At 43.4% G+C, this 14,580-nt stretch overlaps 1 protein-coding gene across 1 annotated transcript in view; it reads right to left on the minus strand.

Moving 5' to 3' along the window:
• Synrg (synergin gamma) overlaps positions 1-14,580 on the minus strand; it is a 78,591-nt gene that overhangs the window by 54,064 nt on the left and 9,947 nt on the right. Inside the window, exons 2-6 of the mRNA XM_032913932.1 lie at positions 14,289-14,329; positions 9,234-9,352; positions 7,369-7,499; positions 4,809-4,914; positions 4,030-4,141 (exon numbers count right to left, since the gene is read on the minus strand). Coding sequence (XP_032769823.1) covers positions 4,030-4,141; positions 4,809-4,914; positions 7,369-7,499; positions 9,234-9,352; positions 14,289-14,329 — 509 coding nt within the window. The remainder of the gene's footprint in view (positions 1-4,029; positions 4,142-4,808; positions 4,915-7,368; positions 7,500-9,233; positions 9,353-14,288; positions 14,330-14,580) is intronic.

Here is a 14,580-nt window from a genome sequence, read left to right on the forward strand (position 1 = left end):
CACCATAGCTGGCTAGAGAGATCCCATTTTAAAGGACTGTATGTATTTCGTGTGTGTGCATGCTGGCCCATGTGTGACAGTGAGAAGACAACATTTGAAAGTCACTTTTCCCCTTCCAGAATGGGCTCTGAGGGTGACCTCAGTCAGCAGGCTCGGTGGTGAGAGTGACCTCGGTCAGCAGGCTCGGTGGTGAGCACTCTAGCTGCTGAGCCACCTCAGGGAGCTGAGCCATTGCTCCCCCTTATTTATTTTTAACTTTTATTGACTCTTTGTGTAGAAAGACTGCTTTTAAAAAGGAGCTCTCCCAGTGCATTATTCTTAACATAATCTTAGGCCAGTTGCTCCTGAAGTCTCTCCTGTTTCTAACAGAGCAGGGAAAGGCTTTAAATCACTTTTCTGGTAAGTGAGGATATAAAAACTGAATGTAGCCTTGCATTGATGGCTGCCAACAGTTCTCAAAATCACATATGTGTTTCTTTGCCAACAGCACTGTATTATTCTATGTAATTAAGAGAAGTAAATTACCCTAGAACATGTTAACACTTTGATAATAACCCAGGAGTTACCTGCTTTCTGCACACTGTGGGAAGCTGAAGCAGCAGATAAACAAGGAATTTGCCCATGAACACCATGTACGGCAAAAGACACTGGAGCCTGACCTGGAGGTAGAGGCTGTGCCCCAGCCTTCTGTGTGTGTAACTGGCCGAGTGGGGTGCTGGGGAGGAAAGACTGAAAGGGCCGGGCTGTGGAAGAAGGCCCACAAGTGGGAAGCTCAACAGGCCCCTGCATAAAGCCACTGAATTCATCTTCACCAAGAAAGGCAGATGACGGGGAGACAGTTTTAGTAGAATGAGATGATGTGGGGCAGTCTGCAAAATGGAAAATGGCAATGAGACACACAGGAGTGAGACCCGGAGGGAGAGATGTCCAGATGCATCAACCCTCAGAGCACGCTGAAACATAACAATGGAGGTAAACAACCCTCTCGACACACTGGAATGTGAATGAACAGCAGAAGAGAGCAGGAAACAACAGGAACCAAATGGAGCTGAGTGCGCATGGCAACGCCCTGAGGTTTGCTTTGTTCTAACAGGAAGCGTGAGAGCTAGTCTGCATTGGTTCAAAACAGACAAAATTAACTCAACTTTCTGTCCTTCATTTTATTAGGTAGTATTAATTGTGCATCAAAGAGACAATTACTTCTGAAATCCAAATGGCCTGTCTATGTAGATACTATTTCTTTTCTTTGTTGTTTGAGACAGAGTCTCTCTACTAAGCCCTGGCTGTCCTGAAACTCATTCCTTAGATCAGGCTGGCCTTGAACTCACAGACATCTTCCTGCCTTTCCCTCCAGAGTGCTCAGATTAAAGGCATATATCTCCACACTCAGCTCTAAAAAGCTCGCTCTCTCTCTCTCTCTCTCTCTCTCTCTCTCTCTCTCTCTCTCTCTCTCTCTCTCTCTCTCTCTCTGAGTGCTGCATAAAATGAACAACATTCCATTGCTCTATGTGGGTGCCTGGGATTTGAACTCGGGTTCTCATGCTTGCATGGCAAGAACTCTTAGGAGCCATCTCCCCAGCCACATTGCCGCTTTCTATCATTGTGTGAGGTTCACTTACATAATAAATGTGCTGTGCATTTAACGCAGAACTCACTGACAGTTTCATTTCATTTTTGCTTGTTTGCTTAGTTTTTGTTTATTTGTTTGTTTGTTTGTTTGTTTTGAGACATGGTTTCTCTGTGCCCTGGGTATCCTAAACTCACTGTATAGACCATGCTGGCCTCAAACTCAAGAGATCCACCTGTCTCTGCCTCTGCCTTCTACATCCTGGGGTTCAAATGTGTGTGCCACCATGCCTAGCTTTTCTTCCTATTTTTAACCTGTTTGAATTGCTTTGCTATCTACTAATGTCCAATGTAACAAGGAACAGCATCTCATTTGAAAAAGATGGTAATTCCAAGCTTGTTACTTAAGGACTGATGGAATGAAATCTAGAATTACTGAAAGTTGTATGAAAGATGAAAATAAATATGCAAACATATTGCTGTAACTTTTTTTTTTAAGAAGAAAAGGTCAAAGGAGAAGAAGAAGAAGAAGGAGGGGAGGAGGAGGAGGAGGAGGAGGAGGAGGAGGAGGAGGAGGAGGAGGAGGAGGAAAAAAAAAAAAAAAAAAAAGGTCAGGCCTCATTGAACCCCACGCCTGCCAACAGTGGCTGCTGAGAGCACAGGTTTAGGCTCTCTGTGGATCCTCAGCTGCTTTGGATGTCTTAAGACTGACTGGGCAGACTTGGGAATCGCTGCCTCAGAACAGTCTTCTGGAGGAGTAGAGACGGCTCCACTTAGGAGTGTCGTCTGTAAGTGTGGCGAACTCTGGCAAGCTAATTACCTCACATGTCTTACTTGCTGCTAACTGCTGACCACAGCTCTGTGCTGACAAACTTGGTGTGAACGCAATGTCTGACCTACAGTGGCCACTGCCTCTCTGCCTTCCACATTCAGTGCGGGTTGTTTTAGCCTTAACTTTCAATGTTTATCTGGGGACAGGGTTAGCTATGTAGCTTGAGTTGGCTTAGAGCTTGCTATGCATATCCTATGGGCTAGCCTCAAGCTCACAGCTCCCTACCTCAGCCTCCCGAGGGCTGAGACCCCAGTGCTGCCGTCACTTCATCACTACTTTGCTTGGCTTACGATCTGCAGTTTCTAATATGCCTTTCCTGATCTCAAAATGTTTGCTACTAGCTCTCGCCTTCCAGTTTCAGTGTGTACTTTACTCTGGGCATGACTTTGGTAATAGGAATCAAGGTACATAAACTAGTCAGTGAATTAACAGGACAGAGTCAAAGCTGAGTCAGAAAATCATGGATCACAAAAGGCTGCAGAGGTGGCTCGGCGGGTGAGCATTCGCTGCTCCTGCAAGGAACCTGAGTGTGGTTCCTGCTGTCCAGATCAGTGTCACAACAGCCTGCTGACTCCAGGTCCAGGGGATCTAACGGCCTTGGTGGGCACGCGCGCGCGCGCGCGTGCGCGCGCGCACACACACACACACACACACACACACACACACACACACACACACACACACGGGTACAAAAATACTTTGAAAAAAGCATTGATAATGTGTCAATATTAGATTATTGTCTCCTGATATTAATTTATAAAAGATATTAAGTCATAGTCACAATGATTTAAGATAAAACTTGATGATTTAATATTTACTAGCAGAAGATAGTATTTTTTGATTTGCTAAGTGATTTATGAAAACTGCCTATTAATAATGCCTATGGTACATTATTATTGAAGTTACCTTATAACAAAACATCAAAGTATTTAATTTTCAAAAGATGAGAAAACATTTTGCAGACAAGACAATTTCGACAAACTCTTTAAAACCATAACAAAACAAAATATCCATTTACTTTGCTTCTCTAAGTTTTATTTGATTACCTCAGGATTAAAAACTACAAAGAAAATTTACTGAAGACGCTGAACTTTCCTGAGTTTTATTTGATTACTGAGAAACATCACAGCCATGGTTATTTTGAGAATTTCTAAATTTTGTCACATGAACAGTGAAATCTGACTTAGCTCCTAAAAGTGCCCACCTCATAATGACAAGGGACTAGTAAACTCACTGTTCCTTTGAGTCAACAGTCTATCTTTCTTCTTATTTCAAGACAGAGTCTCTCTCTATGCAGTCCCATCAGACCAGGCTGGCCTCAAACAGAGATCCTCCTGCCTCTGCCTCCCAGTGAGTGCTGGGATTAAAGGCGTGTGCCATCATGTCCTGCACAGCAGACTCTCTTGCTGGGGACGTTATCAAGGCTAAGTTTAACCAGAGGGCTAAGGATTTTAACCTCCAGTTTAGCTGTTAGTTGGGTCGGATCCCTACACTGTAAAATATTCAAATCTGAATTTAGCATGAAGGAAAAATTCAGCACGGACCTTCACACACAAGGCCAATTAGTCACAGGGAGATGATCGGCCACCTTCCAAGGAAAGAACACTCCAGTCTCCTAAAATGGAAGTTACCTGGTTTCTTTGGGTGAGATGCGGGAGTGGGGTGCATCTTAGCATCTCTGGAAAACCCATCCAAGTTTCCTTTGATGGCTTCCAAAGCATCGTCTCTGTTCTTCTCTCCTGTCTGCAAGACAAAGCCTGCATTTACTTCTCCCCTTCTTAAACTAATGCCCAGATATCTACTTCTAGTAACCTCTTCTTCTTCTGTTTTTGTTTGTTTGTTTGTTTGTTTGTTTTGTTTTGAGGCAGAGTTTGCCTTAGAGCCTCTGTCTAGCCCAGGCTGGCCTCAGGCCCATATACAGCCACCTTCTTGCCTTTGACTCTCAGGTACAAGGCCCAGTATTCTCACAGCATACTTGCAACAGTTAATTTTCCAAGTCAGAAAGACATCAATAAGTATATAAAATAATGCATAAAAAGACATTCTATAGGGTATGAAAACATTAAGGTTCTTTCTCAAATCCTATTGCACAGGGCTGTGAGATAGTAAAAAAGTTCTATGAGGGTCCTGACAGAATCTGATTCCTACATTGACAATCAATGTTTCCAAAGAAAACAATTACCCATAGTGTCTTGATGGTCACAAAAAAAAAAAAAAAAAAAAAAGAGTTAAGAAGACAATGGCCCAACAATAGAGACCTATCTGTAGAGAAAAAGAAAAACGATTCCCTTCAGGACTTAGGCCAACCATGATGTAAAGAAATCCACCAGAGCCCAGCTTGGGCTGGTGCCTGAGTGAGGAGGCGTGCACAGGGCAAGTGCACTCTGGGAGGAGGCAGCGGGTGCATCACCTTGGGTTTCACGCTACTCAGAAGTCTGAGCTTTTGTTTTTGCTCTTCAAACTGACGTCGTTTTCTTTCTTCTTCTAAGAGCTTTTGTTGTTGTTCAAATCGTTTTCTGAAGAGAAAACAATTACATCAACATTCAGCTTCAAGGAGTAACAGCTACATTCTCATTCACACTGACAGCTTCAGCAGGACCAACTTGCATTTCTACAATTATAATTTTCACTCTTAATTATATGTAATTCTCTTATGACAATCTGTTTCTTCTATAAACTAGCTCTAAAATACTTTAAATGAATCTAGGGAATGATTCACTTAATTTACATTTATGCTTTTATATCTTACCTAATTTGCAAGGCAAAGAAAATATCCTTTTGTGGGAGGTAGAACTGGGTATGAAACCTGGGGCCTCTGCATGCCATACATCATCCTACCACTCCAAGTGTAAAGAGGGAAACCCACCCCTAGGTGGCGACGTGCCTTTGTCTCCTTCCTAAGGATTAACCCAATAAGGCAAGGCCAGGGACCTTGGCTATGGGACAACCCCAGAATGGTAGGCTCACTTTAAGAAAGAGCTCTCTAATTGGTCATCTAATGCCAAGGGGTCAGCTCTGAAATTTTATACACACACACACACACACACACACGAGTAACATGAGTAAAACTATATGGACTGAGTAGTTTGTACATAAGAGGCCATGAGGGGTTGGGGATTTAGCTCAGTGGTAGAGCACTTGCCTAGCAAGCGCAAGGCCCTGGGTTCAGTCCTCAGCTCTGAAAAAAAGAAAAAGAGGCCATGAATTTGAGAGAGCAAGGGGTGGAGGGGAAGAAAGAGAAGGGGTGTGGTGTGTGTAATTTAAAAATATTGTTTAAATTACCAGTTAAAAAAAGATACCACTCCCACGGTGGTTTGAACAGTTACGGTCGCATAGACTCCTGTGTTTGAATGCTTGGCCATAAGGAGTGGCTCTATTACGTGGCCCTGTCGGAGGAAGCCACTTCTGTTGCTTTCAGATCAAGATGTACAACTCTCAGCTCCTTCTCTAACACCATGTCTGCCTGAACGCTGCCATGCTCCCTGCCATGATGATAATGGACTAACGCGCTGACACTGTGAGCCGGCCCCGATGAAATGCCTTTCTTCATAACAGTTGCTGTGGTCACGGTGTCTCTTCACAGCAACAAAACCCTGACTAAGAAAATTCCTTTCCTTCCTAGAATCCCCTCCTCCTGGTGCAGTCCCTTCGAGGTACCCACCTTTCTGAGGCCTGACTCAGGAAAATGTAATCATGTTTTCCTTCTCTTCTGTCTTTTCCTTCTAGCACTGGGCTTCCTCACTGTGTTTCTGAGGTTCCCTTGCCCAGCCACGCCGCTGCCTGCCACTGTGTGGCTGCCCTCTGAGCAGCTTATCATCTCCCTTCTCCACACTTCCAGGCAGTGAGAGTTACAGCTTGCCTGCCCTTGAGTTTTTCTTTCAAACTCTAATACACTGTCCTTAAGCTTCTATTTCAATCTGTTCTTTATCCTTAAACTTTCCTTTGTGTCCATTCTTAAATTCTATTATCAGAAAGACTAAGAACCCCAAGAGGGGACCCTGATTCCCCAGGTACCATATGATGGCTCCTGGGACTCCACAAGATCTCGAATATTTCTTTTCTGTTCTTTAATTCTTGAATTGTCAGAGAACATGAACCCCTTCCTGCACTCCCTAGACAGTATCACCGGAGGAAACAATCTTGGTGTACTGAGCAGTTACAAAAACCAGGGAGGCAGATGAACATAAAATCGTGCTTTGTTCTGCATCTAAGAAAGCAATCTGCAGGCTGGAGATAGCCCTGCGGTCCAGCCCTTGCCTAGCAGTTAGTACTGTACCATCAAACAGCAGCAGCAACAACAGTCGATTTAGGAGGCTAGATCTAGAGACAAAAACCTATGATCCCAGCATAGGAGAGGGCTGGGCACGAAGACTGCAAATTCATGGCCACACGGGCCTTATTCGTTACTCTGATTCCAGAAATCAAAACAAATAAACAAAAAGTTAAAAACCAACCAAACATACAGGAAATTTCCTTGGGAAGGAAGACAGTGTCTCCAGGAGCAAAAGCCATGCTCACAGGAGCAAAAGGGGACTGGGGGACAACCAGTTTTGTTGGTGTCTTTGTAACTTGGATTGACAAACTGCTTCATTTCTCTGGTTCTCTCCTCCCTCAGAGAGAAAACAAAAAATCTGAATCAAAGGATCTGTAAGGGCCCTTTCGGAACCAGCGCAGTTTGGTCTTTTGTTTTGTTGTCTATTGTCCTACCTGGCCTTAAACTCACCCCCTCCCTCCTCAGCCCCCAGAGAGGTCAGACTTACAGGTCAGTGCCACAACATTTAGTTGACTCTACTCTTCTTACACAAGTATTCGAAGGGCCCTGTCTCCAAGTCAAACAGAAAACAAACCTAGTTCTAAAGTGGCCTTAAGACAATGTATCTCCTTCAACCTCACATTACAGAATACTTGATAATCTATGGAGTAGCTGTTACAACGTAACCCTGTTACCCCTGGACCCTGGGGTCTCTTACTGTTGCTCTTCCGCAAACTGCTTCTGCATGTCTGGAGTGTACTGTGGGGCTGCAGGACGCATGCCCAGAAAAGGTGGCTGACCCAGGAAAGGTACACCCGCTGCTGGCATTGGCCCCATTGGTATTCCTGCCTAGAAGAAACAGGCAACAGATTAAATAATACATGGATTTTCTTTTTAATTATTAAAAAGGTAACTTGCAAAATTACTTCCTAGTATTTTTATTAGTAAGATATATGATATAGTCTAGTGAAATACTAAAACACAGTAGGCTGTACATTCCTGTAGAGTCAGAGGACATCGCTGGTATAACCTCCTTCAGGCTGTGTAGAAACATGTAGTTATACTACATGAAACAGGTATGCATAAGTGTTTTCCTAGCATCAGTGAAGACCCTGGTGGATAGCATTCATTCCACAGGTAATGCCGAACTTGATTCCTAGTATTTACAAGATAATGAAGATTCTGGAGGGCAAGATGGTTCAGTGGTTAAGAGTTCTTGATTCCAAGTACCCACATGGTATCTTGTAAGCACCTGAAACTCCAGTTGTAGGGGATTAGATGGCCTCTTCTGACCTCAGCAGGCTCCAGGCACATGGGTAGTACATATACATAAAGGCAGGCAAAACATTCATACACATAAAATAAATAAAATCCAACAAAAGATAAATATTTTGATGTTCATACCAGTCATAATAACCTAAGCTCTTACAGAAAATAACAGATCTAATTAATAGTCAGTTATATATCAATACAATAATATACCCTTAACCAATGCATCTAGAAATAAGAATTCCTCAGCACAATATCCACTCACAAACTTTTTAGATCTAGAGTAACAATAACGGCCATTTTTTTTTCTGAAATTGCTTAAACCTTCTGTGTCACTTTTTATAATTTTGAGTTCCCTATCAAGATTTTTTTTTTTCTTTTTTCTTTTTTTCGGAGCTGGGGACCGAACCCAGGGCCTTGCGCTTGCTAGGCAAGCGCTCTACCACTGAGCTAAATCCCCAACCCCCCCTATCAAGATTTTTGTACTTCAGCTTTTATTTCTTAGATCATAAAAAAATATTTCCAGAAAAAAAGAACACATAGCTCTACCACTATTCTGCTAATTCCAATAACTCACATTTATTCTTTTTACAGTAGTCACTGTGGTGGTCTGAATGAGAATGGCCCCCATAGGCTCATAGATTTGAATGCCTGGTCCACAGTGGGTGAAACTATCTGGAAAGGGTTAGGAGGGGTGGCCTTGTTGGAGGAGGTGTGTCATGGGGCAGGCTTCGATGCTTCAAAATCCAGCCCCATTCCTGGGCGGTTCTTTTTCTTTGCCTCCCACTTGTAGATAGGATGTGACCTCTGCTCCAGTGCCCACCGGCCTGCACAGCTCCCTGCTGCCATATTCCCCACTGCAATGGTCATGGAATTGCCCTCTGAAATTGCAAGCACCTAGAAACTCTTTCTTTTATAAGTTGCCTTCATCATGGTGTCTTACCACAGCAATAGAAAAGTAACGAAGACAGTTCCCTAGCATATGTGAGCCTTTGAGTTTGAACTGTATGTAGCATTCAATCTACTTCGGAAGTCAAGACAAAGGGAATCCTTTGAAGTTAAAATGCAGGGGTTGGGGATTTAGCTCAGTGGTAGAGCGCTTGCCTATGCGCAAGGCCCTGGGTTCGGTCCCCAGTCCGGAAAAAAAAAAAAAAAAAAAAAAAAAAAAAAAAAAAAAAAAAAAAAAAAAAAAAAAAAAAAAAAAAAGTTAAAATGCAAACTATTGCTACAGACAACATCAAGGCAGAGCTCTTGACATGCAGGTGCCCAGAAATAAGCAATAACTTTATGAACAATCAACTAGGAAGGAAGTACCTGCATTGCAATGGGTCCCTGGGACATCTGAGAGCTGTAATTCATTCCCATCATGCCTTGCATATTGGGCTGCATGACAGAGACCATAGGAAATCCTTGCTGCTGCATTGGAATCAGGCCTGTTGGAAAACACCAAGGCTTTATTGAAGTCAACATGTTCTAACGTATGTTTCCTTGAAACCGGAACAGCCAGAGGACTCAACTGAAAAGCTGTGTATTACAATGGAAAGAGCACAAGGTCCTGATAAGACAGAAGTGAGTAAAAATTCCATCATCTACTTAGCTATATGATCCTGGGCAAGCTATAGGATTTCCTCTGTCAAATGAAAGTAATATTGGTTCTGCAGAGCTTGGATGTGGATAGGAAATGAACTGCATGGCCTAAGTATGGTTCTTAGTCTTCACCATGGGCCCTACTGATTCTGCCCGCTGGTATTCGTAAGCTTGTGCCATCTCCTCTTGGGCTGAACAATTACACGTGTGCCTCTACGCCTTGGCTCCCAGGGCTGGTTGTTAGCTTCTCCTGCTTCCTTGGAACCTGTGCTGGGGGAAAGCACTGCTGCATCCTAGGAACAGCGGATCTTTGCACTCCGTAAGACTTCCAATGTCCGCAGTTCTGCCCGACAGCTTTACTGCCCCTCGTACGATGCTCTGAGCCAGAACCACCAGCGAAGCCACACTGAATTCCTGGCTCGCAGGCACACAGCAGCATAGCACAGTGCTTATTTTGTAAAGTGTTGGGACTGCCTACTATAGGACAGCAGATGATAACACTTAAGACCATAAACTCTGGGAGCCAAACGCGTGGGTTACTCTCTCTGTTGGGTAATCTGCTTGCTCCCTCACCCTGTATGTCTGTGTGTGTCTCTGGGACCCTCTCCTTCCCCCTATCTAGAACTCATTATGTAGCCAGGCTGGCCTCTAACTTCCTGAGAGCTGGGATTACAGGTGTACACCACCATTCCTGGTTTTCTTCACTTTGTTCTGCACCTTCGTTTCTCATCTGTAAAACTGTTTAATGCTTATTATGTCAAAGTAATGCTATTCTTCCTCCCCATCCTTACACGAACAGCCACTGCCGTGCGAAGCGTATGTAATCTGAGGACAGGAAAACCATGGGGATGTCTCATGTACATCAGCATCTCCTAAATCTCTCCACTGAAATATTCCCAAGGGCAGAGAAGAACGAAGAGCTCTTGGGGGTTCCTATAGTATAGGGGGACAGCCCCTTATACCTTATGCACGACATGAGTGAGAACGTAGCTTAGACACAGTTGTGTTTGAATTTTGCCTTTTGTCACACCCTGCATCTCATTGACTCTGTCAGGCATGTGCATCCTGTGGGCTGCATGCAGCTGATCTGAGGATAAGCATGAATGCAGCCCAATATAAAAATCGCCAGCTTACTTTACACCACAGAACACTGTAAAAACGTGATTGTGTGGTTCTCAAGTGTGGACAATAACACAATGCTGCAGGTAACAAGGAGTTTTGCTTCCTGGCTTACTTTTAGACAGGGTCTCACTGTATAGATTAGGCTGATCTCAAATCACAGAGATCTGCCTGTCTGCCTTTGAGTGCTGGGTTAAGAGTATATACCATCAGGCCCAGCCCATTGTCTGTCCATCTGTCTGTCCTTTCTTTTTTCCTCCCTCCCTCCCTCCCTCTCTTCCTTCCTTTCACAAAATATTCAATTGAAAGTAGTAGAGAAGCTGTCATGGTGGAAACAACCTGTAATCCCAGCATTAGGTAGGTCAGGACAGGAGGTCAGAGGTCAGAGGCTATTTCAAACAACAAGCATTACTACACAGTAAAGGGAAAGAACAGTATATCTCTCTTGTTTTCAAGCTCTCCTGTTTCTTACTCCCTAATTTCAGAAGCACAAACATTTGCATTGAGAGGTAACAGCTGGCAGAGGCAGGCTACTCAATGACCCATTCAGTGCTTTGTTCAGATTCTCGAGGGTCTACTCCATGGCAGCCAGCATCCGAAGAGCACAGCAGTGAACAGACCCAGAGCCCCACACTATGGAAATCATGCTGTAGTTGGAGACAACAAACAATAAAAACAAAAAACCAAACCCTTAAGGTCAAGTTATGGTAAGAGCTGGGGCAAGACACGAAGCAGAATAATGGGAAGACAGGAGCTCGAGGAGGACACAGCACTCGCTCTTTCGTGGCGTGTTTTTGTGAGCAGGGCAGCACGAGCACAAGGACCCAAAGGAAGGAAGGAAGGAAGGGAAGGAGGGAGGGAGGGAGGGAGGGAGGGAGGGAGGGAGGGAGGGAGCCAGCAACACAGACATCCAAAAAAGAGAATCTCGAAGGACAACAAAGGCAGAGACTGTGGTCTCATTGGTGACCAGAACAGGTTCAACGCAGTCTGTTTCTCTCTCATCTTTATATTCTAATGGTCATTCTACTTTTGAATGGGTAACTTAGGTATTTGGTGTAACATTTAAAGCATGAAAGTTTACAAAGTCAAAAGTAAGTTTTCTCTCCTTGTCTCTTGATCAAGTACACACACTACTGAGGGCAATACTGCTGCTGTAAATGTTTTTAGAAATGATTTGTGCTTCAAGTCTTCAAATGATGAAAAGTCCACTCTAAAATACATTTTTAAAAACCCTCGTGTTGGACAAGGTGGCACAAGCCTGTGATCCCAGCGTGATGGAAGTAGAGGCAGCAGGATCAGGGGTTCAAGGTCATCTTCAACTTCATAGTGAGTTCCAGAAAAGCCTGGGACACATCTTAAAAACAAAACAAGAGTTAGTGAGGTGGCTCAGCGGGTAAGGGGCTTGCTGCCAAACCTGACAACCTAAGTTCAATACCCAGAATCTTCATGGTGGAAGGAGAGAACCAACTTACACTCAACTCTCATTCTTACCTCTATGCACTCACACTCAACTCTCATTCTTACCTCTATGCACTCACCTACCGCGGCACTGACACAGACACAAACTATATACATTTGTAAAAAGAAAAATCACTAAAAACAACAATAACAATAAAATCCTCCAAAATGATGGTTAAGAGCACTTGCTGCTCTAGATAGAGGACCTAGGTTCAATTCCCAGCACCCACATGGTGACTTAAAACCACCAGTTCCTATGATATGACAATTCTTCTGACCTTCATGGAATCCAACTTTCATGTCAAACACAAATATACACTCAGACACAGACACATACACAGACACAGACACAGACACAGACACACACACACACACACACACACACACACAAAATGTCTTTAAAATTTTCATTTAGAATTAAAAGTATCAGACAAACCTTGGATCTTTTTCTCGTTCATTTTCTGTGTTCCATATGTGGACTTTTACATCAAAGTGTTAAAAAATGCAAAGCAATGAACTACACATGACGGGAAACACAGTTTTGTAAGTACAGGATACCTTAGAGCATTTGATGGAAATCCGGGACATCTGAGCACAGCTGCCTTAGGAAGCGCACACACACATGCACGCCGTGAAAAGAATACAACTGACCCTTGGAAAGTTGGCCTGAAACTCAACCTCTCCCAGCGATGGAGACAAAGTCAGCGTGAACTACTTCTACCTGCGTGGAGTGCCCTATCTCTCATCTCTGCTGGGGACCCAGGAGTTTCTGTTTCCCCACTGAGTCTACATAGCCAATCAGCACTAGTTTTGTGAGAAGGACCACTTTTCAAAGGCATCTAGAGGCCGAGGGGAGTAGAGCAGAAGGAAATAGAACTGAAGAAAGGATCAAGACAAATGTCAGTAAATTCCTCCCTCCATTTTTGTTTATAGCAGAATGGACCAAAATTTTATCTCCCAACTCCAGCCATCAATAAGGTATGGCTAAAATTGGTACCAGTGAACTCCAGTCCTATAACCAAGAGATGGGGTTTACCCAATAGAGAGATTTCCAGGGATAAAACTGAGACTCAACTCTTTTTTATTCTATCATCCATCCATCCATCCATCCATCCATCCATCCATCCATCCATCCATCCATCCATCTCTATTGAGATAGGGTCTTGCTATGTAGTCCAGGCTGGCTCAAACTTACAACCCTGCCTCAGCCTCCCAAATGCTAGGATTATAGGCATATGCCACCATAGCTGGCTGAGACACAAATATTGTTCTTTCTTGAGATAGGGTCTTACAATGTAGCCTGGCCTGCAGACCAGCCTCAAACATAAAAATCTGCCTGCCTCTGCTTCCCCAGTCCTGGGATTAAAGGTGTGTATTACCACTGGCTTAAGACTTAGCTACTTTTAAATCAGAATATGAGATCTCCTTTTTGTACATCATTATTAATAATAAGACCATACAGAAAGAAACATGCATGAAACACTAAAGAGACTCATTTATTCATTCAACCAGTATCTACATAGAATCTATCATACATGCAAGCAGGGTGTGGACACACTGGAGAGGACAAGACACAGCTCTTACCCTATGGCACAGAGAAGGTGGAAGAAGATAAGAGAATTGCAGCTTGTTACAATGTTATCACTTGTTCTTAATATTCTTGCCCTGAAATTTTTCTTCATCTCTGAGGTTAAATAATAACTTACTAATATTGCAGATGAGTAAGTTTGGGAGACATGAAGAATGATCCTTTCACTCTCCAAACTAAACATTTAAGAAAAGAATTCTCTATTATTACGATTGTTGTTGCTATTGTTTTGCTTTTCAAGGCAGGGTTCTCTATGTAGTCCTGGCTGTCCTGGAACTTGTTTTGTAGATCAGGCTGGCCTCCAACTTACTGAGCTCTGCATGCCTCTGCCTCCCAAGTGCTGGGATTAAAGGTGGGTGCCACAGCCCGGCTTTAAAGGAAATTTTAAGAGAAAGTAACATACAGAGTTAAAACTTATAGGGAATTTTACTTTATTGGGTAGCAATATAACTTATTTTTTACTTTTACCCATTTAATTCTAAGTTAGGAAACAGTGGAAATCAACCTCAATTTGGAGGCTGAGGATGTGGCTTATGGGTGGAGTGCTTGCCTAGCACGTATGAGCCCAGCCCTGGGTGCCATCCCATTACTGACAAAGAAATGTAGCTTTCACATACCTTGAGGGGGTCTCATGCCACCTGCGACAGGAAACATGAAGCTGAAAGCAGAATACAAATACATCAGTGTGAGACTTCAAACAAAGTCTGACTCTTACACAAATGAAAGAATCAGGCGGAGCCTGGCATCAGTTCAGTAGTACAGCGATGACTTATTAATATATTAAAAATGTACATCTGTGTTTGCCTGCACGTTTGCTTGTGCACTGCATCATGCCTGGTGCCAATGGAGGCCAGAAGAGGCATTGGATCCCTTAGAACTAGAGTATCAAATGCTTGTGAGTTGCCATGT

This window comes from Rattus rattus, chromosome 9 (assembly GCF_011064425.1).
Source record: "Rattus rattus isolate New Zealand chromosome 9, Rrattus_CSIRO_v1, whole genome shotgun sequence".
In the NCBI taxonomy this organism is placed as follows: Eukaryota; Metazoa; Chordata; class Mammalia; order Rodentia; family Muridae; genus Rattus; species Rattus rattus.